At 30.2% G+C, this 13,398-nt stretch overlaps 1 protein-coding gene and 1 long non-coding RNA gene across 3 annotated transcripts in view; one reads left to right on the top strand and one right to left on the bottom strand.

Annotated features, from left to right (window-relative positions):
• The window catches only part of LOC113400345 (reversion-inducing cysteine-rich protein with Kazal motifs), a 33,346-nt gene extending 26,019 nt beyond the window's left edge, over positions 1-7,327 (bottom strand). Inside the window, exons 1-3 of one of the 2 annotated variants that reach the window (XM_026639879.2) lie at positions 7,081-7,327; positions 3,739-3,872; positions 121-176 (exon numbers count right to left, since the gene is read on the bottom strand). In XM_026639879.2, the coding sequence (XP_026495664.2) occupies positions 121-176; positions 3,739-3,835 (153 nt within the window). In that variant the 5' untranslated portion in view covers positions 3,836-3,872; positions 7,081-7,327. The remainder of the gene's footprint in view (positions 1-120; positions 177-3,738; positions 3,873-7,080) is intronic. The other variant, XM_064217411.1, reaches the window with a different exon arrangement.
• Positions 7,328-10,321: 2,994 nt separating this feature from the next.
• LOC135193762 (uncharacterized) lies at positions 10,322-11,402 on the top strand. The gene is made up of 3 exons (XR_010309410.1): positions 10,322-10,483; positions 10,789-10,955; positions 11,108-11,402. It is a non-coding gene; the product is annotated as an uncharacterized LOC135193762 (long non-coding RNA).
• The last annotated feature ends 1,996 nt before the right edge of the window (positions 11,403-13,398 follow it).

Genomic DNA, 13,398 nt, shown 5'->3' with positions numbered 1-13,398 from the left:
AGATAAACTAGCGAATATAGACTATTCATAAACAATAAGCATTTAAATTTATCTATATAAAACTCTTATTACATACTAAAAAGTACGAGTTATTTTTTCAAAACAACATTAATAACCTACCTTCTCGCAAACACTCCGACATGTCCCCACGGCTTTATCGCAGCACGCCGATATATCTGAAATGAAAAATGCCCACAATAAGTCTCGAAATGATCGTAGTAACGTACCTACTCGCCCTGAAAGGAAAGCAACAGCTGGGCCCACCACAACAAAGTACCGGCGACAGTTACATATGACGACATAGAGCTTTTGATCTATTCCATAAACGACTGCGCGCATTTAACCGTTAAAAGTGATCAAAATTAAGAAAAGTTATGCTAGTAATTAAAAAATGCTCTCCACATTAACTAAAGACTAGAAAAGATTGATGTGAATCGTTATGACACGGTTTTCAACTTAAAAGTGCGTTCGAGATGAATGTTCAAGTTAAGTGTTTACTTTTAACTAATTTGATTTGAGGCAACGGCTCTTTGATTTATTATAAACAAGATTTATTACACACGCGTGAGGCGAGACGTACGCACGTCAAACGTATCAATTATTATTATTATATTTTTTTTAATTCCAGAGACCGTTTGATTTATAACACTCTACACTGTACGCGTGATAATCGGTTATTTAATCGTATCTAATTATAAAATATTTGAAGCAAAATCTTTGTAACACTTATTAAGAAAATGACGCGGTTCCGTTGGGCCTCTATTTTCCTATCTTTCGAATCAATGTATCTTATTATTTTGTTAGTAATAAATGATGGTTGAATTTCGACCAATAAGCAACCACTAGAAGTAATATTCAATGAGCAATTCTTGTATATATACGTGTATCCCGGTCCAGCGCTAACGACTTGGCTATTTTTTTTTATTTAGATAAATAATCCTTTTTAATTTTATGTATACACGTGCATTTTCACAAAATTTACAAAAAAAGACAAGCGAAGTTCAGTTGCCCAGGTACCATAATGTTTCCAATAAATAATGGATTTTAAATACTAAGTCTAAGCTTACCTGATTTAATACACGACACCTTTAATTAAAAAAAAACATATATGGCTTATTTTCATCTCCTCAATAATGATAATTATGCAAGTCGTACGCGCATAAATTATATAGAAAAGGCAAAACGAGGTTCATAACTCATGTCTAAGATATTCAACAAATCATTATTAACAACCATAAGTTAAAATTAATTTATGAAAGATAAAACTTGTAATATCATACAATTTACTCCTACCTACCTCGTATATATTCAATATAAAAATTATATAGAAAACCCACGATGGAAATTCACTTGAATGTTCGTATCAAACTTATGTCTTTTCCCCTCCAGCTCGATTTCAATGTAACCAAATTATAGGAAGCAGCCCTCATAGATTGTTGAGGACACGATACTACAACTGCGATTACAGTAACTAGTCTGGATAGCAAAGTGATATTCCATAAAGTTGCTTACTATAAAGTATTAAGCTAATGGCTAGGCTTACGCGGCGCCCGCTTTACATGCAAAACATAGGCAATGGATCACTAGATGCTCGTACTTCAATACATTTTGACCTTTATACACATTGTAATAAGAACTAAAGGTAGTTATGTCCAATGTTAATAAAATCTCTAGCAATGTAATACAGTTGTTGCGTGTATCAAAATCTATTTGCAACGCAATGAATAAACAAACGAAGCTGTCGGAAAAGAAAAAACTACGGTTTTGCTTCTTTTTTTTTTTAATATTTTCAGTGACTATTTTCTCAAACAAAGAATGCTTATCTGTACTATAGATAATTGTTTTTTTTTACATATTTAATAATATATAAAATCATATTTTTGCACTAGCTAATGCAAAAATATAAATTAACAATTATTGAGGAATTTTTACCAAAATTAACTTCTAGATCTTAGAGATACAAACAGATTATTTTTTAACCATAATTATTATGATTTACCCATACTAATGGTTCGTAAAAAAAACTACCTTAAGTATATGCCATGTATAATTATTATAAAAGATATAAATTTTTTAACATAACATTAACAGCCTGTAGATTTCCCACTGCTAGGCTAAGGCCTCCTCTCCCTTTGATGTGTATCCACCAACCCGCATTGGAGCAGAGTGGTGGAATATGCTCCAAACCTTCTCCTCAAAGGAAGAGGAGGCCTTAGCCTAGCAGTGAAAAATTTACAGGCCGTTATTGTAATTCTGGATAAACAGTAAATTATATTTTGCACTCTGCAAAGCGAACAGGATAACTATTTAAGTTATATTTTACACCCAGCAAGGCGGATTGACAAGTAACGTAGTTACTAATAGCTTCTGAATAGTCAATAGTAGCCTAATCTCTGTACTGTAATCGTTTTATGAGTGTTGATTCATGTTTAAACCAATTTATACACTAGATATCAATATGATGGTAATATGATGTCATTATTATATATATATTTAGCACACACATAATGTATGTGTGTGCTTATCTGTAATCCATAAAAGCTTACTCAAACTGGTAGTTAGATTAAAATTTTCGCTATGTTTGAATCACTTGAACTAAGATTTTTTACAAATAACATCATAATAAGTTAAGACAATTCAACGCGAAGAGAAAATTAAAGAATTATACTGATTAGCCTTTTATTTTTATTACTTTTAGTTATATTTATTTATTTCTCTTGTTTCCATATTTTTTATCGAACACTGAAGCCAATAAACAGAAAAAAGAGAAAATCGGGTATCAAAAAGAGGAGAGAAATGTACTTACTGAACTTTGCATATTTATTTATAGAATATAATATTAGTATGAATTGTAAGATTTCGGTATGAAAATAATATATTATATTATTGTGTAGATACTCGTGAAGCGTCAATTATTCGACTTGACTCCATTATTTATGTAACTTCCGTCCGATAAGTTCGCTGTTTGAATACATCGATAATATAAACTATTACTTACAAAATTATTATCTGTACAAGCAACACAACAAAATTGACCTATTATCATAAAATGAATTAAATATTTTTAGTATCGACTCTCCGAATAATGATAAAAATTAACTACGATCCAAAACAATTATTATGTTTTAACAGATAAATTTATATCACTAAATTCTCCGAGTATTTTCACCTATCACCGATTCGAAAGTAGTCATTATTTTTTTGAAAGAAGAATCTGTATTTCGCAATAAACTATGTATTACAAAATTGAAACTGTTTAACTTTAATTGAAATAAAGCTGTGAGTTGTAACTGAGTACTTCCCACAAACTATTGTTATGAACGAACTTATTTCTTGAATTAACTGAAGAAAAAATCAAAGAACATAAAGTATAAAAAATACTCTATGTTTAATTGTACCAATTTAAAATCAAGTAAATATATATAAGAAAGGGATTTTGTATCCCTTATCTTATAGTGATAAGAAGTGATTATTGTGTTAAAACTTCGGACGGATGAAATTCTGAAACATTTCTATCTCTGAGCAATCTGTGGATAGACGTGGTAGAAAAGTTAAGTCCCCCAGTATCCTTAACAAGTGTAGAAGAGTTTTCTCGGAAGTGAATTGGTTTATATTCTTATTTTACTTATTTCAGTCTACTTGATGAATCCTAAGCATAGATACAGTCCATATACTCGTGTGTATAATTGTAATTTTTCTTTTAAGAAGTTTCTTGAATTATTAATAGTCATACCGTACCTTGGGCATTAGCATTTGCAAGAGTGATGGCTGCAAAGAGTAACCTGGACCTCCACCAACTTCCATCTTCTGCTTTTATTATTTTCCTGCTGGCCATGTTTGCATGACATCCCTCTTCTCTACCTTCGGGCCATCTGCAAAACAACAATTATAAAAGCCTATTAATTTACTCATAGTCTGAGCGTAGGGGAATTTAGTTTTTTAATATTGTTATCTACAGCGAAAAGATAGATATGGGTTATAAGTGAACATCACTGTCATATCGTAACCAACCCAGGAATCTAAGATGCCGTTTTATTTAGCTGTAATTATACTTACTCGGTAGCGAATTTACGAGCAGGCTTGAGCCTAGGGCGGCAGATTGCTGAACATAAATCAAACAGATTTCTCGACTGCTTTGAATTTTTTCGATTTTGCGGATAAAATATTTCCAAATCTAATTAAAACAAAGCATTTGAAAATTGACAATCACAACTAACGTTAACTCCCTAAACTTTGAGTATTTGGTAATTCGCTCATGGCGGCACTCATTCTTTAAAACCGAAACACAGAAATACAATATGCTAATCCTGGTGGTTACTGCCTATTTAACATTAATTATAAGTATTGTTCTTACGATCAGGTGGCCGTTTTACTTGTTTGTCGTCAAAAAACAAGAAAAAAAGTTGACGACGAAAGGCCCTACCGCCATTAGAAGAACAAGTAAGAAGCTCAGAATATCTTTTAAATGCATATATCTATGGTTATACTTAATGTTACATTAAATAATAACCCTATAAAAGCGCAAACATATTAGCGAATAATTGAATTTAACAAGCACTATGTATTCGTCTCGTTATAATAATCATAAACATTCAAAAAATAAATGAAACACAATATAACGAAATCTATACTAAAATTATAAATGCGAAAGTAACTCTGTCTGTCTTCTTCACGGCCAAAACAATTGTCAAATTTGTCAATTTTTTGTATGAAGCAAGCTTGAACCGCAAGGCACACAGGCTAAGTATGTATATGCCTAGCACCTGACGACTAACCACTTAAACGCAAGCGAAACCGCGGGTGGGAACTAGTTTCTTATATATATGAGTCTTGAAATACTCATGGATTTAACTCACGAGTAAAGGTCCGCAGAACGTACGTACATAAATAATTACCATTCCTAAATAATTCAAATAATTTGGCTCTCTCTCGACATTGATAAATGTTTTTCGTTCCTTTACATTCTTCGTAAATTGCTCTAGAAAAGCAGGAAAATTGTTTCAGTTAAGTGGTTTTACGTGTTACCTGAAACTCTACCATCACAAAAGTTACTTCTCTGTACTAATTAGTAGTTCTAGCTTTTATATCATAAATAAGTATACGTACATAAACTAGAAAAATGTGCAACGCATTTATGAAAATAGAAAAATCACACAATAAATAAAGAAATCATACAATTTATACAATTAATAAGTATTTCGTTGTCAATTCTATTAAATTCTACAAGATATATAAAAATGATATTTTATAAAATACGTGTATATATATTAATACGAACAAAATTAATTTTTATTTCACCGTAAATCAGGAGTATTGTTACAGAACGTTATTTTTTTTATTCTACTATATTTCAAGCTACCTATTTATTAAATATTTGCAAAATGATTCAATGAACTTAGTTAATAAAGTAAATACAAATATAACATTTAATTACTCGCGAGTTTAAACAGTAGTAAAGCTACGCGTAGATATCAAAGTCGGCATTCGGAAAACAGTTGTGAAATTATTTTACTGCTTCATAACATTTACTGTTATAAAACTCTCATAATCAGTTCAGGAAATTAAATATTTATCTTATTTTATTTGTTTCCCGAATAAATCGAATTAAAAAAAATAAGCTGCGTCATAATTAATATTATATATAAATAACCGTTAACAATATATAAAACACGTAATCGCATTGGAGAAGCGTGGTGAAGTAAGGTCTAAACCTTATCTTAAAAAAAGGGGAGTGGTGCCCCAGTCGTGGGACATTCACAGAACATTGCTGTAAATAATTTGTTAATATTGTTTTCAATTTTAATTTGATAATAACGACTTACAAGCGACTGATAAGTGCTTATATACACTTTAAAGATGTAATTTTAATTTCTGATGACACGTTTTTAGGAACTGAGATGAATCCATAAAAGTATGATAAGGACAAACTTCTTTAGGACTTGCATGTGTCGGATGAAAATCTACCACATAACGTGAATTATACCAACCATTAATTTGCCGTAAAAAATTGTGACGATATGAACAAGGTCGAAACCCTTTTAAAAGAAAAAGTGCATAGTGGAACATTTACCCTCTCGCCTACGGCTTACGTTATTTTTAATTTAAATGTTTTGCAAAATGTAGTATTGCACTTTGTAATAATATTGACTATTCTATTTGCAATATACATCCATTAATTACTTTAAATATATATATAAATATTTTCTCTTGATTAAAAACATAACTATTCTAACATAGAGCGACTATGTCATATTGTAGTACATATTAAATGAATGAAATATGAAAATTATCTTTAAATCCACGTGAGGACAATGAAACTGACTTGGCATCAATTCCTGAATTAAAATAATTGAATAACTTATGACAAAAAAAAAATACAGATATATATAGATAAGGTATATTTATTTTCTTCCATAATCTTAATATTTCGTCATTGCGTCAGGAACCGGAGCATATTCAAAGGAGTATAAATTTTTGCCATTTCTTTATAAAACTTTTCTCATAAGCCGACATAAAATATAAAGAAATTAGGGCCGAAATGTCAAGTAAGGCATGCGTCTTACAAACAAACGGCGGAAATTGCTGTTTACCGTTTGTACCAAACTTAACGCATAAACAAAGCAGTCGACTTTTAATTAATAAAGTAGACATAAATTGTCGTAAACTTTTATACTTAACATTGTACTTTTGTGGTCGTATTAAGTAATTTAATAAAAAAAAACATTGAAAAAATCATTTCATTTTAATATTTTATATTGATTAATCGGGATGATTTGAACAAAAATGATCTTAAAAATAAATCGTTTTGATTAAATTAAATATGTGTTTCAGATTATTATTATTTTTTTTATTACGCCAATACTTTTCTAATTCTGTTAAGTGTAGCTACAATACAAAAACCTAGTTGAAGCTTTAGTCATCCAGCTAAATGATTAAATAGAAATATTTTATTATTTTAGAGAATCATCAAAGCATACTTCGGCGTTTCTAATATCTAGTTATTTTCGGCTACGTTCATCTCATACTCTCATACATCACTTCAAAGCATACTCCCGGACATGTCTTATCTTTATTACTTACCTATATTTTTCTTAAATATCCTGATAATTTATACTGATAAACAAACAATGTTTATTCACAACACTGAATATTTCAAATGCAAATAAAAATAAGTTATCACATTTTGTTATTTAAAAAAAAAACAGAAAAAGCACAGATAATTCATAATAAATAATCCGTAAAATAACTACGCACTTCGCGGGCTTTTTATGACGTCAGATCGCCACCTCTCCCACAACCTTACTCGCGCCAAATTGACGCGTTACTAAATAGACCGGCATAAATTCATTCAACTTCAGGCTACAGATTTCGTCCTTTTCTTACGAAAACCTATTTATATATTTCTATCTCTCTCTTTCGCTTCCGCTTGATGAACCCTATTGAGCTCGTTAGTCATTAATTAATTCTGCATAAGAAAATTACTTTTAATTTAAACGGTGCACAGATGTGGCCGTCTGGGTTATCAGTGAAGTGTTAAAATCTTTGCGGACAATAAATAAAAGTATCATGTGTGGTCTGAACGCTTATAATCCAAATTTAATTTTAATACTATATTCAACCACATGTATTTACTTAAAAAATATATTATAATTTAAAAATATGTGCTAATTTTTAATAATAAAGGAATAAAATCTTCCCAAACTTGTATCCATTAGAAACTACATGCAATAAGCCCATTATATTATATCTTTATATAGATACAAAATAATTTTTAATATTTCTCACTTTGAACTTGGAATCTATTATTTGAAAATAATAAATGATTACTTAAAAGTAATTATTCAAGAAAATACGAAGAGTATCCAAACAGCAGTAATCCAATAGCTAAATTAAATGCTATAAATTTTATTTAAATGAAGTTATAAAACAAAGAGTTCAAAAAAGAAATATTCGACCTTACCAATTGACAGGGAAGTTATAAATATTTAATTTCCGATCTGGATAAGAAAAAATGGTTTACCGGTTTCAGATACGGTTACGGATACGAAATTATTTCGGATTACTTAATTGTTTCGTATAGTACAAACATTATTACAATTTTTTTTTTTATCGGATCCGGTCACGGTTTCGAATAGAATTTTATCTCGGATATCCGATGGTTTTAATTACGATTAAAAAGTTAGTAACATCCTAATTACATAAAAAGGTACCCATATAAAGGCAAACATAGGTATAGGGGTACCTATATAGCTACTATCCTATTTTAAACACAAAACTCATTGTACAAAAAAAAACTTTGAAATAAATGATTTCCAGTTAAAACCTTAAACTCACATTATCGAAAGCGTCGCCAGTAGCAAAAAGAGTTATATTTTAACTTAAATCGCCTATCAATTACATCAAACTAAGTCCGCTACCAAGAACCGATACGAAGTTTTCCGACACAAAGTGAAATTTATAGTTTTCCAACTTGGACGCTCCCCTGTACGTCTTTATTACTTACGAACACCTGAAATAAGAAGTAATGAGTTTATTACATTTAGAATGAATTTTATGTGAGGCCTGGCCAACTACCTCGACGGTCTGAGGTCTGACGGCTAGCATATAATGTTCCAATTTATAATTAAAAACCCGGATTCGGCCAACGAAAAGTTGAGTTTTTCTTCCAAGAAATTCTCCGTAGCAGACAAGAGCTTAAAAGTTGGCTGAAATCGATCAAGAAAAATTCATAATTATTTATGGCCAAAAATTATATAGCGGGTAAAGCTACTTATTAACAAATGGATATTGGATAGGTATCAACATTATAAAATAATCTGGTAAATAATAATAAATAAATATAGTACAAACATTAGAATAATTATAACCTTTTTCCTACGATAAATAATCAAAAACTATTTTGTCAAAGTATTCTGCTCATTTCTCGTTAGTGTGGGTCAGCTACCTGGACGTCAAGTGTTTTGTGAAACATGTTGTCAAGTATGCATGCACTTTACTCTGTAGAGTGATTTCGTTCACTTTTTACTTCATAGATAACGAGACAGGGCAATCTCAAAGACCGAAATGTTTATGTACAAATAATAATAAATTGTTACTGATGCAATTCGTATTTGTGTCATAGATATTCATATATTTCACGGACTTGAGTAGCGGATGTGTATAAGAACTAAAATCGTAGGCTTAATAAAAAAAACTAAAACAGATCTACAAATCCTTAGAAAGCTTCAGGGTAGGAGTTGACTTAGTAGGAACGCTCGTCTCATTAGGCCACCAGATGTAAATTGTCATTACTATCCTTCAAATTTAGCACTGAAAGAAAGATTAACAACTCCTTACATCTCCAATGCTCCATTAACTATGGGAACATAGAACTCACTCACCCTTCAAATCAGAATGCAGCAATGTTTTTATTGCTGTATAGCTATAGAAACGGGCTTGCATAAAGCCCTACAAGGCAAAAATAATTCCATAAAAAATAGAAGAAACAGTAACGTCAGAAAAATTCAAATTTAATTCAACTTATATCTTAACTAGAAACATATTGGGCTATTTATCTTACCTCCGAGCATTTCCAGCGGGTAGAAGTTATTTTTATGCAAAAATATACAGCAAATAACGTCGGGACGACAATGATGGATGAGCTTAGTCGTTTGAAATGATGCGTGCTACTCGCCGTGCACCATTTCTTTTATCGCTATTTAATTAAAAACAACTAATATAACTTATATTAAACAGTAAAAGACAAAATCTATACTAATATTATGCTTACTAAATGCAGAAAGTAGAACTTGAATGTCTGTATGTTTTGCTTTCACTGTCAAACCATTGAACTGTATTTGATGAAATTTGATAGGAAGCAGGCTTTAATCCCAAGGAAGGACATAAGATTTTTTATACCTAACACTTGACAACTAACCCCAAAACACGAGCGAATTCCGGACGAAAAGTACTTGATAAAATTTTAAAATAACAGTCTAAAATACAACGCACAACTAGTTCTAACTAGATGAAATTTTACACGATGGAATTTTATTTTCAAAGCTGATGATGATGCCCAAGGAGTTAAAATGGTTATAAAAATTTGTATCGAAGTTCTAGTTACCAGATAGTATAATTGATATCGAGATCTTTAGTTCAAGCCAAAAAAATAAAAAATAACTTTCTAGCCTAAATATTGTTTAAAAAATAAGCTAGACGACATACAATTGACCTCACCAGATATCGTTTTGAATACTGAAATTATGACCGTATAGATTTCAATAATGTCATATTCACATATTATTATTATTTCGATTTTATTGTACAAACATTGGTTTTTTTAATTATGAATCGATCACGTTATTTGATTATACATAGAACTGAATGGAATCGTCTGAAAAGATGTCAAAGTCCTGATAAAAGAGAATCGGAAAAGAATGATTACTTAAAGTCTTCTATAGAACAATCTCAAAATTGGATTAAGATGTGGCCGGATACAGTACAGGTACGATAGACAAAGATATCATACAATTGACAAGCATCAATCGCTCTACAGCTGTAAAAATAGCATATTCAATCCTGACTCCTTGCGGTATTGTGGTACTCACTCTTAGGCTACAAGTTTGCTACAAACTGCCGTCTGCTACAAACTAAAGTGGAACAGTTGAACCCTCTGACGATATTATTTTAAAGGTCGGTGATTGAAAAGTAATTGTTAAAAAATATATTTTTCAACCAAGTTATGATATTTATAAAATTAGCAATAATTTACTTGAATGTAATTTATGTTCATACTTTATTTTAATCCAGGGTTATGCCCACCAACTAGAAACTAAAAAAAATATAAAACACGCTCAACAAATAGAGTCCGTAAAAAAGTTCGTCTCTAGAAAGAAACATGAAATCAAGATGGAATCTATTAAAAAAGCCAGAGACATTATATTTGAAGATAGTTGCTACGGTCGTCAACTTTTAAGGTTAAACCAAAGTTGTAATTTAATTGAAATAACACGGAGCCATGTCAAAATAAGAAATAAAAAAATCATATTTATTTTAAAATAAGTATAATTACTGTTTCTTTACTGACATTTATATTCATAAAAACATCTACATATTTCTCTATTTTCAGTGCATTAGTAGAATCAAATACTCTTGAAGAAATAAAACAGCAAATAGTATTCCAAAAAAATATAAAACAAACTGCTGACCTCCAAAAACTTAATGAGTCACAGGCATCGTCTATACGAAGTGCCAGTGAAATGGAATCAATTGAAATAAAAAGGGAACTCCTCAAAAAACAAAGAAATGAAGACGTAGCTCGATTTAATCAAGCGATGTAAGTAACTTAGTAAATAAAATTATAAGCCGTATAAAAAAAAATCTTATCTGCATTGCACGTCTTTACATTTGACTTTAAAATATCATAGGGCTAAAAAACAGCGAGATAATTTGGTCCAGGAAAAGGAAATGAAAAAATTAAATGATTTTAGATGAAATCGTGGAAAACCAAATGTTACAGCAAGAATCAAAGAGTAAGGTGAACTAACAAAATATACTTAACTATATTTTCAATAAAATATAAAAATAAACTGATGTCCATTTATTCATTAATTACATTGAAACACATATATGTTACAAATGTTATTTTGTGTATAAGAAACGACGGATAGAATAGACAAATTTAACACTGATCTTTACTACTTGTTGCAAATTAAAAAGGTTTAATAAATAATATTTATTATTTAAATCCATCTTAAACGTTTAAAATTATAAAGGTAAACTTAGAAAAGCACAAAGTTAACGAATATGAACCCTATAGAAAACAAATTAAAAAACTTCAAACGACGAGAGATGAAGAAGATGAATATAAAAGAAAAATATACAGAACACACTCAGTGTGTCCTTTTTCTCTATTTGTCAAAATAGAGAAAAAATATACTTAGTGAAGTAAAATTAAACTGGCATAAATGTCTAATTAAATCCTTGATTTATGTTTTAAAAACAAAGTAACTAGCGAGAATACCTTTATACCATGAGTATGAAATAATCAAGATCAGTATACGTCTTAAATCAAAATATAATAATAAAGCAATTAATATTACATACCTTTATACCGAAACTCTTTATTTTTATATTAAATATATCTCTTCGTAGATTTATGTATATTTTAAAATATGAATCTAAAGATTGACAAAACGGGCACCTACCATGGACAGCAATGAAGGGGCACAAATTTTTTTACGAAATTAATTTAAACTCATAATAATAAAAAAATCTTTATTAATTCCTTGAGAGTGTTCACTGCCCAATTTTAGGCGACTCGAAAAGATCGTTGCTATTTATTCGAGAGAAATTGCTCTAATAAACTTTAAAAAATTATATCAAAATTTACTAATATTACCTACTTCCTACGTACCATTCTTTGTATCATTGAGTTTGAAATCACAGGCATATCACGGGACATTTAAACATTTTAGTTTACATGGTTGACGGCATATTGATTTTATCATGAATATTGTCAATCGTATGTAATCTAAACTTTTATTCGCACCATAAAATGGTTCGTGCTAGACTGACTGCACGCCAAACTACAGAGGGAAAAGTACTCTCTATAACTATACTTCTTCCTTTATATGCTCCCGTAATGACGACCAACTTACGACAAGTATGAAAGAATCAATAGAAAAAGACAAACGAAACAAAATACCAACTCAGGTTACATATGAAACCAGAAAATTTAACTCAAAAAAACCGTAGGAACAAAAACACCTATCAGTGAATTAAGTCTCAAAAAGATTGGATGCTAAAGATGAAGACTAAAGACGGAAACTATACAAATATAAAGGACTAGATATACTTAAAACGGCTACAGATTAATGCCGAAAATTGTACCGACAGTATGAAAGTAATAGAAGGGATAACTCTAAAAACGTAACAGATTTTGAACCAACAACTAAAATATTAAAGAAAGAATCGTTAAGACTAATTAATACAAATAAAAGAGACAAGACTCCTGGAAATGATCAAATAACGAACGAATTACTAAAAGCTACTTTACTGATCATTGCCCCTGTATTTAATGAAATTATAGAGACTGAAAATATTCCTACGGATTGGACAAAATAAGATTAATAAAAAAACTATGCAAAACACTTAAATGGAAATCGTCAGGACATATAAGAGAATCAAATGAAAAATGGACAAGAATAATATCAGAGTGGCACCCAGGGATGGGAAAAGAAGTAAAGGTATACAAATGAAACATGGGGAAGATGAACAAGAGGTCAAGAGATCCCAGAATTGATCATAATTGCAAGAGATGGAGGTCTTTGGAAAAACCGATTGTCGGTAATAAATGTAATTACCGATGTACTATAAATTACATAAAAATGTGCATTTGTGATTTTATAATCAACAGAA

The sequence above is a fragment of the Vanessa tameamea genome, chromosome 17 (assembly GCF_037043105.1).
Source record: "Vanessa tameamea isolate UH-Manoa-2023 chromosome 17, ilVanTame1 primary haplotype, whole genome shotgun sequence".
Classification (NCBI taxonomy): Eukaryota; Metazoa; Arthropoda; class Insecta; order Lepidoptera; family Nymphalidae; genus Vanessa; species Vanessa tameamea.
Note: the sequence above shows the minus strand (reverse complement) of the source record. Positions and strands in the feature narration are given on the sequence as shown.